At 46.6% G+C, this 14,339-nt stretch overlaps 6 protein-coding genes across 6 annotated transcripts; 3 read left to right on the top strand and 3 right to left on the bottom strand.

The window, feature by feature from the left end:
- Window positions 1-207: 207 nt before the first annotated feature.
- On the top strand, window positions 208-2,038 carry VTP21DRAFT_2058 (uncharacterized protein; the record flags this gene model as incomplete). Its single annotated transcript, XM_069392211.1, has 3 exons — window positions 208-258; window positions 332-991; window positions 1,067-2,038. The coding sequence occupies 3 exons, from the start codon at window positions 208-210 to the stop codon at window positions 2,036-2,038; spliced, it is 1,683 nt and encodes a 560-aa protein (XP_069250635.1).
- A 1,247-nt stretch (window positions 2,039-3,285) lies between these two features.
- Window positions 3,286-5,269, top strand: VTP21DRAFT_2057 (uncharacterized protein; the record flags this gene model as incomplete). The annotated part of the gene is made up of 2 exons (XM_069392210.1): window positions 3,286-4,983; window positions 5,045-5,269. The coding sequence occupies 2 exons, from the start codon at window positions 3,286-3,288 to the stop codon at window positions 5,267-5,269; spliced, it is 1,923 nt and encodes a 640-aa protein (XP_069250634.1).
- Window positions 5,270-5,846: 577 nt separating this feature from the next.
- On the top strand, window positions 5,847-6,780 carry VTP21DRAFT_2056 (uncharacterized protein; the record flags this gene model as incomplete). The annotated part of the gene is made up of 2 exons (XM_069392209.1): window positions 5,847-6,074; window positions 6,136-6,780. 2 exons carry the CDS (start codon window positions 5,847-5,849, stop codon window positions 6,778-6,780), a joined length of 873 nt encoding a protein of 290 aa, XP_069250633.1.
- A 263-nt stretch (window positions 6,781-7,043) lies between these two features.
- Window positions 7,044-9,917, bottom strand: VTP21DRAFT_2055 (uncharacterized protein; the record flags this gene model as incomplete). The annotated part of the gene is made up of 2 exons (XM_069392208.1): window positions 7,044-7,224; window positions 7,303-9,917. 2 exons carry the CDS (start codon window positions 9,915-9,917, stop codon window positions 7,044-7,046), a joined length of 2,796 nt encoding a protein of 931 aa, XP_069250632.1.
- A 1,953-nt stretch (window positions 9,918-11,870) lies between these two features.
- Window positions 11,871-12,977, bottom strand: VTP21DRAFT_2054 (uncharacterized protein; the record flags this gene model as incomplete). Its single annotated transcript, XM_069392207.1, has 4 exons — window positions 11,871-12,157; window positions 12,219-12,320; window positions 12,381-12,557; window positions 12,620-12,977. The coding sequence occupies 4 exons, from the start codon at window positions 12,975-12,977 to the stop codon at window positions 11,871-11,873; spliced, it is 924 nt and encodes a 307-aa protein (XP_069250631.1).
- A 217-nt stretch (window positions 12,978-13,194) lies between these two features.
- Window positions 13,195-14,252, bottom strand: VTP21DRAFT_2053 (uncharacterized protein; the record flags this gene model as incomplete). The annotated part of the gene is made up of 8 exons (XM_069392206.1): window positions 13,195-13,288; window positions 13,360-13,399; window positions 13,460-13,581; window positions 13,633-13,812; window positions 13,879-13,974; window positions 14,033-14,085; window positions 14,141-14,182; window positions 14,238-14,252. 8 exons carry the CDS (start codon window positions 14,250-14,252, stop codon window positions 13,195-13,197), a joined length of 642 nt encoding a protein of 213 aa, XP_069250630.1.
- Between the last annotated feature and the right edge of the window lie 87 nt (window positions 14,253-14,339).

Here is a 14,339-nt window from a genome sequence, read left to right as displayed (position 1 = left end):
CGAGGTCGGATTCAGCCTCTCACCATTTCCCTGGCTTATTCAGCCGTGACTCGAATAGAATCTTTTTCGCACACCGATTTTTGATTAAAGGCCCCTGTCGTCTTCTCACTTCCTTCGAGAATTATCCCCCCCAACAAAACTCTTCCTATTTTTCTCCTCCATTCTACTCTCTTCTCTCCCCCATTACTGCATTGCCCCCATTGCACCATGCCTCTAGCTAACGAACTCAAAAGCTGGCAAAACCTCCAGCATCTCCTGGTAAGCATGATCTCTTCTTTTCTCTCGGGGTCATTTGTAACCCTCTATTAACCATGTCTTTGCTCTTGGACAGGACACCGAGGCAAAAAACTATATCATGAAGGATCTCTTTGCCCAGGATCCATCCCGCTTTAATAAATTCTCGCGTCACTTCAAAGGCACCAAGAGCGATGCCTCCATTCTCTTCGACTTTTCAAAGAATCTTATCACCGAGAAGACCTTCAGCGCCCTTATTGAGCTGGCCCGCGAAGCAAACGTGGAGGGAATGCGCGACAAAATGTTCTCGGGCGAGCATATCAACTTCACCGAGGACCGCGCTGTTTTGCACGTTGCCTTGCGCAATCTCTCCAACACCCCCATTCATGACGGCGGAAAAGACGTGATGCCCGACGTGAACAGGGTCCTCGCCCAAATTCGCGAAACCTCGGAAGCCATCCGCAGTGGCGCGTGGAAGGGCTACACCGGCAAACCGATCACGGACATCGTCAATATCGGGATTGGGGGCTCTGACCTGGGCCCTGTGATGGTGTGCGAGGCCCTCAAACCCTACGCCAAACCCGGCCTAAAGGCGCACTTTGTCTCGAACATCGATGGAACCCACCTCGCCGAGACGCTCAAGGTCGTGTCCCCCGAGACAACCCTGTTCATCGTGGCATCCAAGACCTTCACCACCCAGGAAACCATCACCAACGCAACCACCGCTCGTGAATGGTTCCTAGGCCATGCTAAGGAGGTATGTTCCCCGTTTCCTCATTTTATTTGTTTGTATTTGGCTGCAGCCCTAGTAACCCCTCCCCCATCCGTCTAGATGGCGCATGTCGCGAAGCACTTTGTTGCCCTCTCCACCAATGCCAAGGCGGTGTCCGAGTTCGGCATCGACACAAAGAACATGTTCCAGTTCTGGGACTGGGTGGGAGGACGCTACTCCCTCTGGTCGGCCATTGGCCTCTCCATCGCCATCTACATTGGATTTGACAACTTCCACCAGCTGCTCCTCGGCGCCCACGAAGTCGACCAACACTTCTGTTCCGCCCCCCTCGAACAGAACATCCCCGTGATCATGGGCCTGCTGACGGTGTGGTACAACAACTTCTGGAACACGCAGACTCACGCGATCCTTCCCTACGACCAGTACATGCACCGCTTTGCTGCCTATTTCCAGCAAGGCGACATGGAGTCGAACGGCAAATACGTCTCGCGCGATAGCCGCCGGATCGGCTATAGCACCGGGCCCATTGTGTGGGGAGAGCCCGGAACCAATGGCCAGCACGCCTTCTACCAGCTGATTCACCAGGGCACCAAAATCGTCCCCTGCGACTTCCTCGCCCCCATCGAGACCCATAACCCCATTGCGCAGGGTCGCCACCATGACATCTTGCTCTCCAACTTCTTTGCACAGACGGAGGCCCTCATGCGCGGTAAGACCGAGGAAGAAGTGCGCGCGGAGCTTGCCTCGGACAAATCCGTCAAACCGGATCAACTTGAGAAGCTTGTGCCGCACCGCGTGTTCACCGGCAACCGCCCCACCAACTCCTTCCTCTTCCAGAAGCTGACCCCTGCCACGCTTGGTGCCCTGGTCGCCCTCTATGAGCACAAGATCTTCACCTGTGGTGTCATCTTCAACATTAACTCCTTCGACCAGTTTGGGGTGGAGCTCGGCAAGCAGCTCGCCAAGGCCATTTTGCCCGAGCTGGATGTGAGCGTGGCCGAGGTCAAGAGCCACGACGCATCGACGAACGGCCTGATCAACCACTACAAGAAGCACAAGAAGCATTACTAGTGGGGCGAAGCCGTTGGTCCCGTTGTTAGATATTTTGCATAGCGTGCTGCCATTCCATTGTAGAATAGGAGAGAGAAATAACGTGTTAGGGCATAATTTGATCGTAATTGCTTCTTTGTTATCTCACGCAAGGGGGAAAAGCTATACTGTTGTGAATAAAAGTTTTGAATTTATATGTGTAAAATGGCCTGCTTTCTTTATCACTACATGAATGAATCAGTTCAGAACGCTTACTCACGCAGAGCATCATAAGCCTCAATCTTTTTTTTTTAAAATGAAATGGCAAAACGTTGTCCCATGCGTATTTCGTGATTCTAATGTAAGGGGTAACGAAGGGCACAAGGAGGTGAATTCTCTGTGCAGCAGCAATCGGTTCAACACCAAGGCAGGTCAGATCTGTTGATCCGTATCCTTAGAGGCATAGCCGGAGCTTCTCACTCGCCCGACTTTCTGGGAGGGATTGGATGCAGCGTTCATGCAGCATCGTCCGATGCTGCATATCCAGTTCCTATTGCAACAGAAAATTGCATCTACAAAGGTCAAATCCTCCACGGAAATCAATTTAATTGCTATCGAGACGCATTTCTTAAAACATGGAAGCTGGTTGTAAACTCATGCCACAAATGCGATACCAAGCCGAGCAAGCCAACACCGCATGGGCTTAATACGATAGCCCACCTCAATAAGCACATAGGCTCATTCGTTAAATTGACGGCGCTTTATTACATTCGGTGCTTAGGTTAACACGCCACGTCTATTATCCAATTTCCCCATTCAGCCACTCGGAAGGTGTATGCGTGGCCTCGACCCAAGCAATGGAGGCAACTAATATAGGTACAGCGCTCATATTCATTACAAAGAATTGCACTGCGCAATTCGTGCCTGAATCATTGCCTGGATAGACACAAAATTGCCTGGTCTGCGTGGTTGGTTTATTTTAAAACTATTCTTATGATCAATTTATCACACCTTACACGAAGAAGTTTTGATTTTCATTCAGGAGCCCAATCATCTTCTAGATTCTAAGAAAAGCATCCGCAGTCCCCTGATAGAGAGCGAGGCGCCTCAATGCTAAGCCGCAAAAATAAGGACTCTATTCAAAGGTATATTCAATTTTTGACAGAGGACCAACATCTTGTCATGGGCTTTCACTAATCGCCTCGTAGTACTTTTAATGTCATCTTTACTTATAAACTTTCCACTCTTGCCTCTGTTTCTGCATTTAAATTCGTCTAATTATAAAAACAATGACTTCTCGTCAGAGGGATACATTCAGAATACGCTCAGCAGATACTGACCTGAATTCACCTTTAAAGTTGCGTTCACTTGAAGAGATGCAAGCACAGCTCCCCTCCGCCCATTATCGTGGAGGGATTTTCCGTGGGAATCGCCGTTTATATCTGGGCCTTGCTCTAATTGCGCTTTTTCTTCTACTTTTGCTCAATATTCCCGAACAGACTAAAGATTTCCTCCACTCTCCTGCCACCCACTCACCTGACCCGCTCCATGATTCGACCCCTCCTCGCCACCCGCCGGAGCTCTATCACGACCATGGCGATCTAGACGAAATGGCAGACCGGGGAATCTTTGAAACTGCTGGCCATTATCCGCTTCTAGTAGCAATTACCAGCCCAGTGGAAGATGTGTCCCGCAGAATGTTGATCCGGGAGTATATGTTTGGGAATTTTGACAACCTAGTTCCATGTCGCCGCTATGACGGCTCTGTAATTTACAAATTTCTGGTGAAGGATGATGCAAAGGCGAAGGCCGCGATGCCCGATCTTCATCGCCAATACGTTGCAGAGAGTATAGAGTTCGACGATATCGTGGAGATGAACGATACCAGCGAGGAAAGCATTATGAAATGGGCGCAGTCTCTTGCTGATTTGGAAGACAGCGTCACCTATGACTATTTGCTTATCGCCGATGGCAGCACCGTTTTCCGTGTAGATAAAATTCTTGACGAGCTGACAAATGGCGTGATTGGCGGCGGCAACTTCTACACCCACCGCATCAATTCACAGCATCCCAACTTCCTTGTGTGGGGCCGCTTCGATGGGTCTGCAGACGATAACAAGTCGATCTTGGTAGGTTCGGAGGCAGTTGCCACCCTGCTTGAGCTTAAAGACACCATACCTTCCAACGGCACTCTGATCACCTCCGCTTATTGGCACTACTTCCACGAGTTTCTGCTCAATGCTAACACCCCCGCGTTCCAATTTGTCGAGGACAGCCACCGCATTGTGCCTTGGACAAACCAGGTCGAGGCCATCAATGGCGACGAGATTGCGGTTTTGGACGTATTCCTTGACGACGAGTTTAAGACCCTGGCGAGAAAATATAATATCAAACCAACCAAAGTGTGCCGCCGCTGGCCTTCACGAATTCAGCAGGACCCAGATAGCAGTATGGGGTTGAACGAACTGCTTTCGGAGCACCCGAGTGTCGTTGTCCTCACCTCGTCCTATGTCTACCCAGACATGTGCATGATCCAAGCAGCTGGTGTCGCTGCCGATAACAAACGACAATATGCAAAGCTACATGACTACGCCTTCGTTGCACGATCGAAGGAGTTTGAACAGCAGTCGCGGAAACAACGCAAAACAGTCTGGGGCAAACTCGATGCAGTCGAAAAGGTACTGCCCCGGTTCGACTGGCTCTTTTGGCTTGACATGGATGCGGTGATCTTCAATTCTACGATCAGCGTTGAGAGCTTGCTTAAAAAATTCGAGGAAACTACGCCCGACTTTGACCAGAAGCATCTCATTGTTGCGCGTCCCCGCGGCGATTCGATGATCAACGCCGGCGTCTTTTTGATGCGCAATTCAGAGTGGAGCCGTGGCTTCCTGCGCGCAGTACAAGCGCGCAAAGACGAATACAACGCAAAGTTCTTTGAGCAGAAGGCTATGTGGCTGGAGATGAACAAGCCGGAATGGGAGAGAGGGGTATGTAAATGAAAGTGCTACGCTCAGTATTTGGCGGGAGATTAAAATCTGGATGTCATAGGCACTTGTTCTCGATAAGGACGACCACACCTTCAACACGTTCCCGAATCGGTATGATGAGGGCGATTTTATCGTTCACTACGCTCCTGACAAGTGTCCCGCCAGTGAGGTGATTAAGGGAGTGAATGAAGCACGATCGAAGCAGTCCAAAATGGAAGCAGACCAAACATCCGCCGAGGAAGAGGAAGAAATTGGAGACGAGGACAATGTCATCCTAAGAAGATGAAGGGCGTTATGCTTTGCTGGAAAATCCTATATACCAGATTTTTGTATAAACTGTGCTGGAAGTGTGGAGTGGAGAGCGCATCAATTAACTTGTATTTGTCCAATTTTGCTTGGTCATTTTTCAACGGGAATAGACCGCAGATTTCTTTACTCAAAGATGCTTAGCAAACTCGCTACCGAAACTTATTTTTGCTCGCCCACTCCGTGCTGATTAGGATACGTCACATTTACTTCGTTTTCTGATTAAGCGTCGCCATATAAAGGGCCGGTTGATTCTATTTTTATCTTGATTGAACTTTCGGTGCTCCCATTTTACAATTGCTATGGCTGCACTTGGGCTTCTTTCGTTGTTATCTTGCTTATTTTAATAAAGTATATTTTAACAAAGAATGGCAGCATTGATTGCCTATTATGATGTGGAACTAGTAACTTAATAGAAATGGAAGTTTACTCGATGCACTATTAAGATCTGGCGTAATTGGTTCCTACAAATCAATTTTATCCATTAACTTCGCCTCCGATTTCGACAGTATTTTCTCGCTCTCGCATAACATAATCTCCTCTCTATCTGCTAAACGATGCCCCGCCTGGACTCTCCTCTTACCAATGCTACACAAGCTACACGGGTTCGTGTCTTCGCTTCGGATCTCGATGGAACGCTGGTGCATTCAAACAAGACGGTTTCTCGGCGTGCCGTCAATGCCCTCTCCCGACTTGGAGAACTAGGCGTGAAAATTATATTATGCACAGGGCGCCCACCAAGAAATGTGCACAAAGTGACGGATGTTGTTCCGGTTAACGCGCCGGTAATTATCTACCGAGATTGTAGAAATTCATGCTTAAACTGATGGATGTACACTCATAAAGGTTTTATGTTCTAATGGTGCCATTATTTATGATCCGTACACCCAAACTGTACTCGAGCGCCGCGATATCGACCAAGAATCCGCACGGCATATCATTAAACTCCTGATTGCTAGTTTTCCCACCGCGCTCTTCAGTGCCGAATCTGGGACCTGTTATCGCGCTGAACAACGTTACTATGATATGCGCCAGGATCATTTCCCGCCTACTGTACCAGTTCAGGTGGTTCCCACTGCCCTCGATCTCGTCAGCAACGACACTCCCGGCAAGATAACTTTATTGGTTCCGGGATTGACCGCGGAAGAGATGTACGAACAAATGCCGAAAGAACTGCTTGCTGAAGGGTCACCTTGCAAGGTCACATTTAGCGGGGAAGATTATGTGGAGTTTTCAGCTCCAGGGGTATGCAAAGGTTCGACTCTTGCTGCCTATTGTGAGAAGCTCGGGGTTCCACGAGAGGCGGTCGTTAGCGTGGGAGATAATCATAATGATATTGAAATGATACAGTGGGCCGGTCGTGGTTATGCTATGGGGAACGCTCATCAAAGCTTGAAGCAAATTGCGGCCTATACCACCGCAACCAATGATGAGGACGGGGTCGCTCAGCTAGTCGAGAAGCTTATAGAGGAGATCGAGTCGTCGCAATAGCTGCTCTCTTTTTTTCAGGTTTAGAACATCCTAATAGACCATAGAATGACTATCCTATCTCTAAATTTTTTGTCTCTCTTCCCAACTTTCTTTTTATATTTAATGTATTCATTTAATCGAAAGAAAAAAAATAATGGTATGCAAGCAATAAACATAAAGAAATTACATAAATAGCACCCTTTCCCTCAGCCTCTGCCTCAAAATACACCATATACAGAATCCTCTATTTGTTTGGTGAGGCAATGTAATAAATTATGGATAACTTAGGTCGATTTGCCTTCCCTCAGGGCACTAATGGCGGTAGCCACAAGGACGGCTTTGCGAACTTTGTTGCGAACAGCGCGGATACGTGTGCGTTTCTCAGCCTCTTCTTTGCGTTTGGCAAGCTTAGCGCGGCGTGCAGGGGTAGGCAGTAGGAACACAGTGCGTTCGAAGGACCAGTGGCTATGGAGATGAAGAAAGATATGGGGTCAACTCAACCTGAAGCTAGCCAAACAATCCTCCATCAACCAAGATACATACCGGAACATCTGAACTTTGACAAAGTCAAGTACAAACATATAGGCGAAGGAAATGCACATGATGACAATACCCCATGGCCATCCGATGGGCTCAACGTGCTCGCCAGAACCGAAGGCACCATAAATGGACATGAACATGGCGAAGATTTGCGTGGCGATAATCACGATGGAGAAGATGAGCGAGGGGAAGTTCTGCCAGATATACCCGGGGATACGCGTGGAAAAGATGACGAAGTGAGGACACGACGAGATATGCAGGTACATGATACCCTCGAGCTGGCCGTCGGTGACGTGGAAGACGTCGCGAGCAATATAGAAGTGAGCAAATGACATGCAGGCCAGCAAACAGCCGAGAACGGTCGACATGACCAACAGCTGACCGAGGCGCCATTTGTCGGGCTTGTTCGAGATCTGGGCGTTGTCCCATGCGATCACAATCGTGGCGGCATCATTCAACACGCAAATAAGGATAAGGAGCAAGGGGGTCATTTCCCATCTCTCAATCAGGGTGATCAGGAAGAAGAAGATTAAGAAGTGGATGGTAGATGTAATACGGTATAGGGCATAAGATCGCATGCGCTGGAAGATGGCGCGGGAGGTTTTGATGCCGTCTACGATGGTGGAGAGACCGGGGGCGAGGAGGACAATGTCTGCGGCGGAGCGAGCGGCATCGGTACAGCCGTGAACAGCAATACCCACGTTGGCCTTCTTGAGTGCAGGCGCATCGTTCACCCCATCGCCGGTCATACCAACCAGGAGACCTTTCTTCTGTAGAAGCTCAACTACGCGGTATTTGTGTTCGGGAATGACTTGGGCGAAACCGTCGGCACGCTGACAGTGTTCCGTCACCTCCTGCTCAGATTTGTTGGGATCGACGAGATGGTTGGCGTCAAGAATGACGCGCTGCATACCGAGTCGTTGCGCAACCTCCTTGGCAATGATCAATTGATCACCGGTGATCATCTTAACATTAACACCCATGCTCTCACACTCTGCGATGGTTTGGGCGGAGTCGGGGCGTGGAGGGTCGAGCAGCGAAATCATGCCTACTAGTTCATACGTCTCGACATCGCCAGGGACTGTGCGGGCAACACCAAGTGCACGAAGACCACGTCGGGCCAAAGCATTCACAGCACGCACCGCATCATCATTTCCGCCTACCAGTTTGATAATGACCTGGGGAGCGCCTTTGGCAACCTTGAAGACATCGTTTGTTTCGAGATTGGTGACGGTGGCCTGGGTCATCTTTGTCACCGGATTGAATGGCAAAAATGAGGTCACCTTGTAGCCAGGGACCTCATGCTTGTTCTTCCGATCCTGGAGGATCGCCAGTTGTTCATCAGCGGCACGGCGCACGGCAGATTCAATGGGATCGTTTGCTCCGGGCTCGGCGGCGAGGTAAGAGTAGAGAAGAATGTCGTCGGAAGTGAATCCGGGGCATAGATACGGTTCATCGAAGGTAAGCTCGTTCATGGTGAGGGTTCCAGTTTTGTCCGAGCAGAGCACGGACACAGAGGCCATTTCCTCGACGGCCGTCAGACGTTTGACGATGACCTGTTTCTTTGCGAGCTGTTTTGCGCCGAACGCCATGGTGACGGACATTACGGTGGGGAGACCAACGGGGATAGCTGCAATGGTAAGCACAAGGATTTTCTGGATCGAACCGAGAGGATCCTGCGCGCGAGTTATGCCGAGGAGATAACCGAGCAAAATAAGCACCAAGACAACAGTAATAACAATGAGGACGTTGCCGATACGATTGATGATCTTTTGGAAGTGTCCCTCCTCCGTGGTGATGGAGATCAGATTCGCGGCACGACCGATAAACGTGTTTCCGCCCGTCTTCGTTACCACCGCCATTTGCTGGCCTTGCTTCACGACCGACGACGAGTAGACCGTGCCCCCCTTGTTCTTCGTCACTGGCAGCGACTCTCCGGTGAGGGCAGATTGATCGACGTGGAGATCGCCCTCGGTGGGCTCCCCATTAACGCCAATCCCGAGCAGGCGTGCGTCGGCGGGAATAATATCACCAAGACGCAGCACAATCACATCGCCAGGAACAAGAAGCGCGGAATCCAGCTCCTCTAGGTTTCCATCGCGCCATACCTTGGACTTGAGGGCCAAATTCTGTTTGAGTGCATCGAGTGCGCTCTCCGCCTTGGCCTCCTCCACAAATCCAATGATCGCGTTGATGAAGAGAAGAGCAAGGATGATTCCAAAATCGGGCCAATCCCTAGTGACACCGGCGAGAATACAAGCTATCTCAATCAAATATGCTATGGCGCCCGTAAAGAAGCTGAGGAATTTGAGAATCGGGTTGGTTTTTTTCTCCGCAAGCTCATTTCGGCCAAACTTCTCAAGTCGCTCTGCAGCTTCTTCGCTCGTCAAGCCTTTAGAGGGGTCAGTGTGGAGCAGCTCCTCCAACTCGGGTGGTATGTCGTCCTCGTGCTCGTGATGCACCACTTCTTCAAATTCTACATTGCCCACCTTTTTCTCGTCGGGCTTCTCCGCCTTCTCAACCTTCTCATTCTTTTCATTCTGGCCATTTGGAGGCTGGATTTCAACGGCATCGGAATGTTGCTCTTCTTGCGTTTGCTTAGGGTTTTCTGGCGACATAGTCGGGCCAAGGAATGAGGAGAGGGATTATATATGTACAAAAGTTAATTGAAGTGAAGAGGAGGTGAATGGTGTTGAGTACTCTCTAAAGAAGGAAAAGACAAATTGCGTTACTAAGGGAAAAAAAAGCAGTTTAGCCAAAACGCCGCAGAGGGACACCTAAAACGCCGCGTTTACCTGAATATACTATGAGAGTAGGAGGGGAGGGGAACCTTCTATTGTCACGAGAATGGGTCTAATGCTAGAATTGAAAATAAACAAGAAGTGTGTTTGCAAAGAGAAGAGCCAGCACACCTTATAAATAGAGCAAAAAAATGGAAATATCGGCTTTACAAAGACAGGTTTGAGGAACCAACGACCGAAAGCTGTTTAATAGTTGAGCGGTTTTTGGAAAAGTTCATCCGACTGCTCTCGGGTGAATGTTCCAAATCACCTGGAATGGCCCTGTCTCCTTCACCGGTCGGCTCAGGATAAATTTCCGATCACGTCCATTCACAGGGCTGTGATACCTTATCACGCTATGACATTGTTGGCAAAGACTCAACGTTTGAACTTTTTTGCAATTCGTTTTTCCTCCAAATTACCCGGCCGTGAATGAGGCAGCTTTTGCAAGGCGCACGTGGGTGGATGCACATTGGGTTCGAGCCCCTTAGGGCGGGCGATTCCGCTCGTATCCTTCATTTGCGCCTAGATTATCCGCACAATTAACAAACAATGAGGCCCGGCATGAGTTGAGTGCTTGAACAACAGGCATAAGACAGAGCCGGCCACTCTGCGCTGTATTCTGCTATCCCGGAGATATCTGATGCCAAAGACCCCCCCCCGCTGCGGTGTTTATTCAAATGCTCTCATTCAGCCTTACAGGAGACTCGACGAGGGGCTCTAGGGATGGTTCCGGAGCGGGGTTTCAAACCAAATGTGTCCATAACAAATCCCTGTTTTGAATCTTAGGGTTGTCATAACTGAACTATAAGGCAAAGTTTAAGATATGTCCTACCGCTTTTTCTCGGCAAAATCCCAGTTTTAGCAGCGTTGAATGTGCGCCATTGTCAACTATTAAGACAATCAATCAGATTCAACATTACATACAATTAATAATAAAAGTTTAATTATTCGAGACATTTTTTCCTTTGTTTTATATGTATTTGGACACTTGATGGACGGTATATAACGGTGGTTTGCCAGGGTATATTATACGTATATTATAATTGGTATAGGATGGATGCAGTGGATGCCGATACCCTCATGTTAATTAACTTGGAAAATGGATTATCAATAGGAATCTTTTACACAAACAAATAACGTAATGTGCTTCATGTAGATTCTCTTTTAATACACTAGAACAAACTTAGCAATCCGTACAATATTAGCTCTAATGTTTTTCTTAATGCTCGGTCAGGTATTAAAATAAACAATTGCTGAGAGTTTTAGGTTTTTTAATAAAACCGGGAAAATTATACACGATATTAGTCCATTCTCAATGTTGATTACATTATTACTGCAAGCGTAGCTTATTAAATTGGCATTAGAGCATGGATTGGGGATTGCGCTTGCGTAAAGATTAATCGATTAGCCGAGGGATACAACTTTCGTCATATTTAAGATCCATCAGAAATCTGGTATGACCCTTCGTACAAAAAAGTTTTTCCGAACTCCAGATCCTAAAATTACGGTGGAGTTCTTTTGCTAACATCGATATAGCAAAGCTAATGCATACTCTAAGTGCAAATGGAGCACTATTAACGCTTTGTAACCGATCACCATTTCCGCCAAGTTAAAGTTTGAGGGATGAATGAAGTGAATGAAATAGCTTGGCAAAACGTCATGTTAAGAACAGCCCCCTCCAAAAGGGTAGATAATATAGAATTAATACTGGTGGAAATAGTACGAAGAAAAGAAGGCGACCAAGTTCAGATTATCAGATTAAATAAATTGCTTCAACTCTACTTCTTTTCAATTGATATCCAACAGTTCCTTTTGATTAGAGCCGATTCGTCTCTTAATAGCATCCTCGATGCGGGTGATTTCGTCGGGTGACCGCAACGTGATGCCCATATCTTTAACTAAGCCTGTCTCAAGTTCATAGCACCAAGCATGTACCGAAACGTTTTGGCCACGCTGCCAAGCATCGCGCAAGATCTTGGAACTGGCAATATTACTCACTGACTGTAGTATATTTAGCTCAATCAAAAGGTTCTCACGAAGACGTGGCTCTAGAGAGTCAAGGTGCTCTTTGTAAGCTGTAGAAAGAATACCATCAGCTAGGTGCATCATTTGCGCGACAGCCTTGTCAGGGCTTACATTGATAAATATTCTTAACATCTCGAAGCCAGCTGTCCACTATATCAGGAGGGCTCTGGTCATTTCGAAGAACCGCCTGACACCCCCCGCATCCATAGTGACCTTTAGTAAAGACAATTAAATTATGTCCATGGCACCATATTTGATCAGCATTATATTTACCGCATACGATTATGTGTTTTACTTTCAAGACTTCAACAGCAAACTGAACGGCAGCTAGCGCACTCATATCTTTGGTTTCGGATTTGCCAACAATGTTCGCAACACTACGATGAACAAACACATCACCAGGAGCAAGCTGAAGAATTTGCGTGGGCGGTACTCTTGAATCTGAACAGCCTAAAGAGATTGATTTATGTAAAAATCGTAAAGGAAGAAAAAAGCAGTGCTATTATTTATACCAATCCAAAGTATATCAGGTTCCTGATTTTTTGCTAAAGAAGTAAAAAAGGATGGGCTGTTAATTTGAGTATCGTGCGCCCACCGACGGTTTTTCTCTAGTAGAGATGAGAGTCCTCTATCATGATGCTTCGCCAGATCCTCATGAGATACTTCCAATTTAGAAATTGGCTGGGCTTGGTTTGACAATGGCTCCTCGGTTTCATATTGTGTATTGCTCAAGCGCAAGTGATTGAATCGATTTTTCACCTCTGCATTTACCGCAAACCGTCGAGTTTGGACACAATAGAAATCTAGTGTCCCCCGTCGCTTGAGATTAGTAGCAAATCTCGTTGTTAATGATGACAGATTTGAAACCATAACCAAGAATCTAGAAGGTTTGTAATGAGAGAATAAGTTGGAATAAAATAGCGTTGAGTCAATTTTAAATATAAATTTCCAGGAAAATCGATCAGCGAATCGATTCCGACCGAGCAGATATCTGTGATCCGTCTCAAATCTGATTCCAAAACAAATCTCTACTGTGTATTTCAGAAAGACTTTCACTTTTAACTCTTGTTTTATTTTTGCGCACACGCTATTGAAGTCGTAGACTCAATATTTCGTAATCAAAGCGTCTCGCCCTTCTGGGGGGAAGGCATACACTGGGCGATATTTCATCTAGTTGGTATCTAGAAAATATACGGATAAAATATACGATGGTGAACAATATATATAGGGTGTCAAAAAGCTCATGATATACCCTAGCCTTTCTTTGTAGAACTTAAATGCTCGCTCATTTGCTATTCAGAACAAGGTTGGAGCTTGTCGCTATAAAATGATGCCAACTCATGAAACTATACCTTTGAACACGGTTAGCATTGATTTCTCCATCCCCCAATGCCTCCCTATGTTTTCCATCAATCGCATCATGTGTTCTCCGAGACCTTTATTAGTTGCCTCTGGTATCACCTGTATTTCATAGCTGGATTTCTGTTATAAAACGCTCTAAGATTGTAACATGTTAACTTTTTACCAGTAAATAACTTCTGCATCGACATTATCATCCATAGTTTCTTCGTATGTGAATTGGAAATAAACAAAGCCTACTGGGGTGCCATCCGACTTTTGTTTTGCTATCAGATAACGGGCATGTTCCTCTGACATCTCACGACGTTTTGAGCTGTCGTTCCATCCATCATTGGAATTGGCATACCTTTGGCATTAAAATCGGGTAAAATAAGTATTTTATCGCCTTGAAAGTATAAAGAGCTAAACTTACAGAGTGTACATGTTTGATTTCACTAGCTGGAAGGTCCATTCCCTCAATTCATCTGACAATTGACTGAAAGGAAAATAATCTATTACGAGATCTAATCTGTACTCAATGATATATATTAGGATTCAATTGAATTAGATAACGATGAGGTGCATACCCATTTTTCGTGTATTCTTTTGATGAGCCAAGAAACGATATGATATCCGTCGCCTAAAAATTATTAGCAAACTACAATAAATGACGAGTGAATTTGAAATTTGCTTACTTTGTTAGCTATTGCTACCGGACTCTCGTCAGACTGATCGCTCTGGATAATATGTTATTTGGTTTAATATTATCACATTAGCTATGTATGTACATACCTTGTTCCTGGGCATTCTCACCCGTTTATTTTTTTGATAATATAAAATTATAAGTAAATTGTAAGGTGACTGTATTTTTTATACCATTTTAATTTTACTCTC

This window comes from Calcarisporiella thermophila (assembly GCF_041956535.1).
Source record: "Calcarisporiella thermophila strain CBS 279.70 unplaced genomic scaffold VTP21scaffold_13, whole genome shotgun sequence".
Lineage (NCBI taxonomy): Eukaryota > Fungi > Calcarisporiellomycota > Calcarisporiellomycetes > Calcarisporiellales > Calcarisporiellaceae > Calcarisporiella > Calcarisporiella thermophila.
The sequence above is the reverse complement of the archived record's forward strand: the minus strand, read 5'-3'. Positions and strand labels throughout refer to the sequence as shown.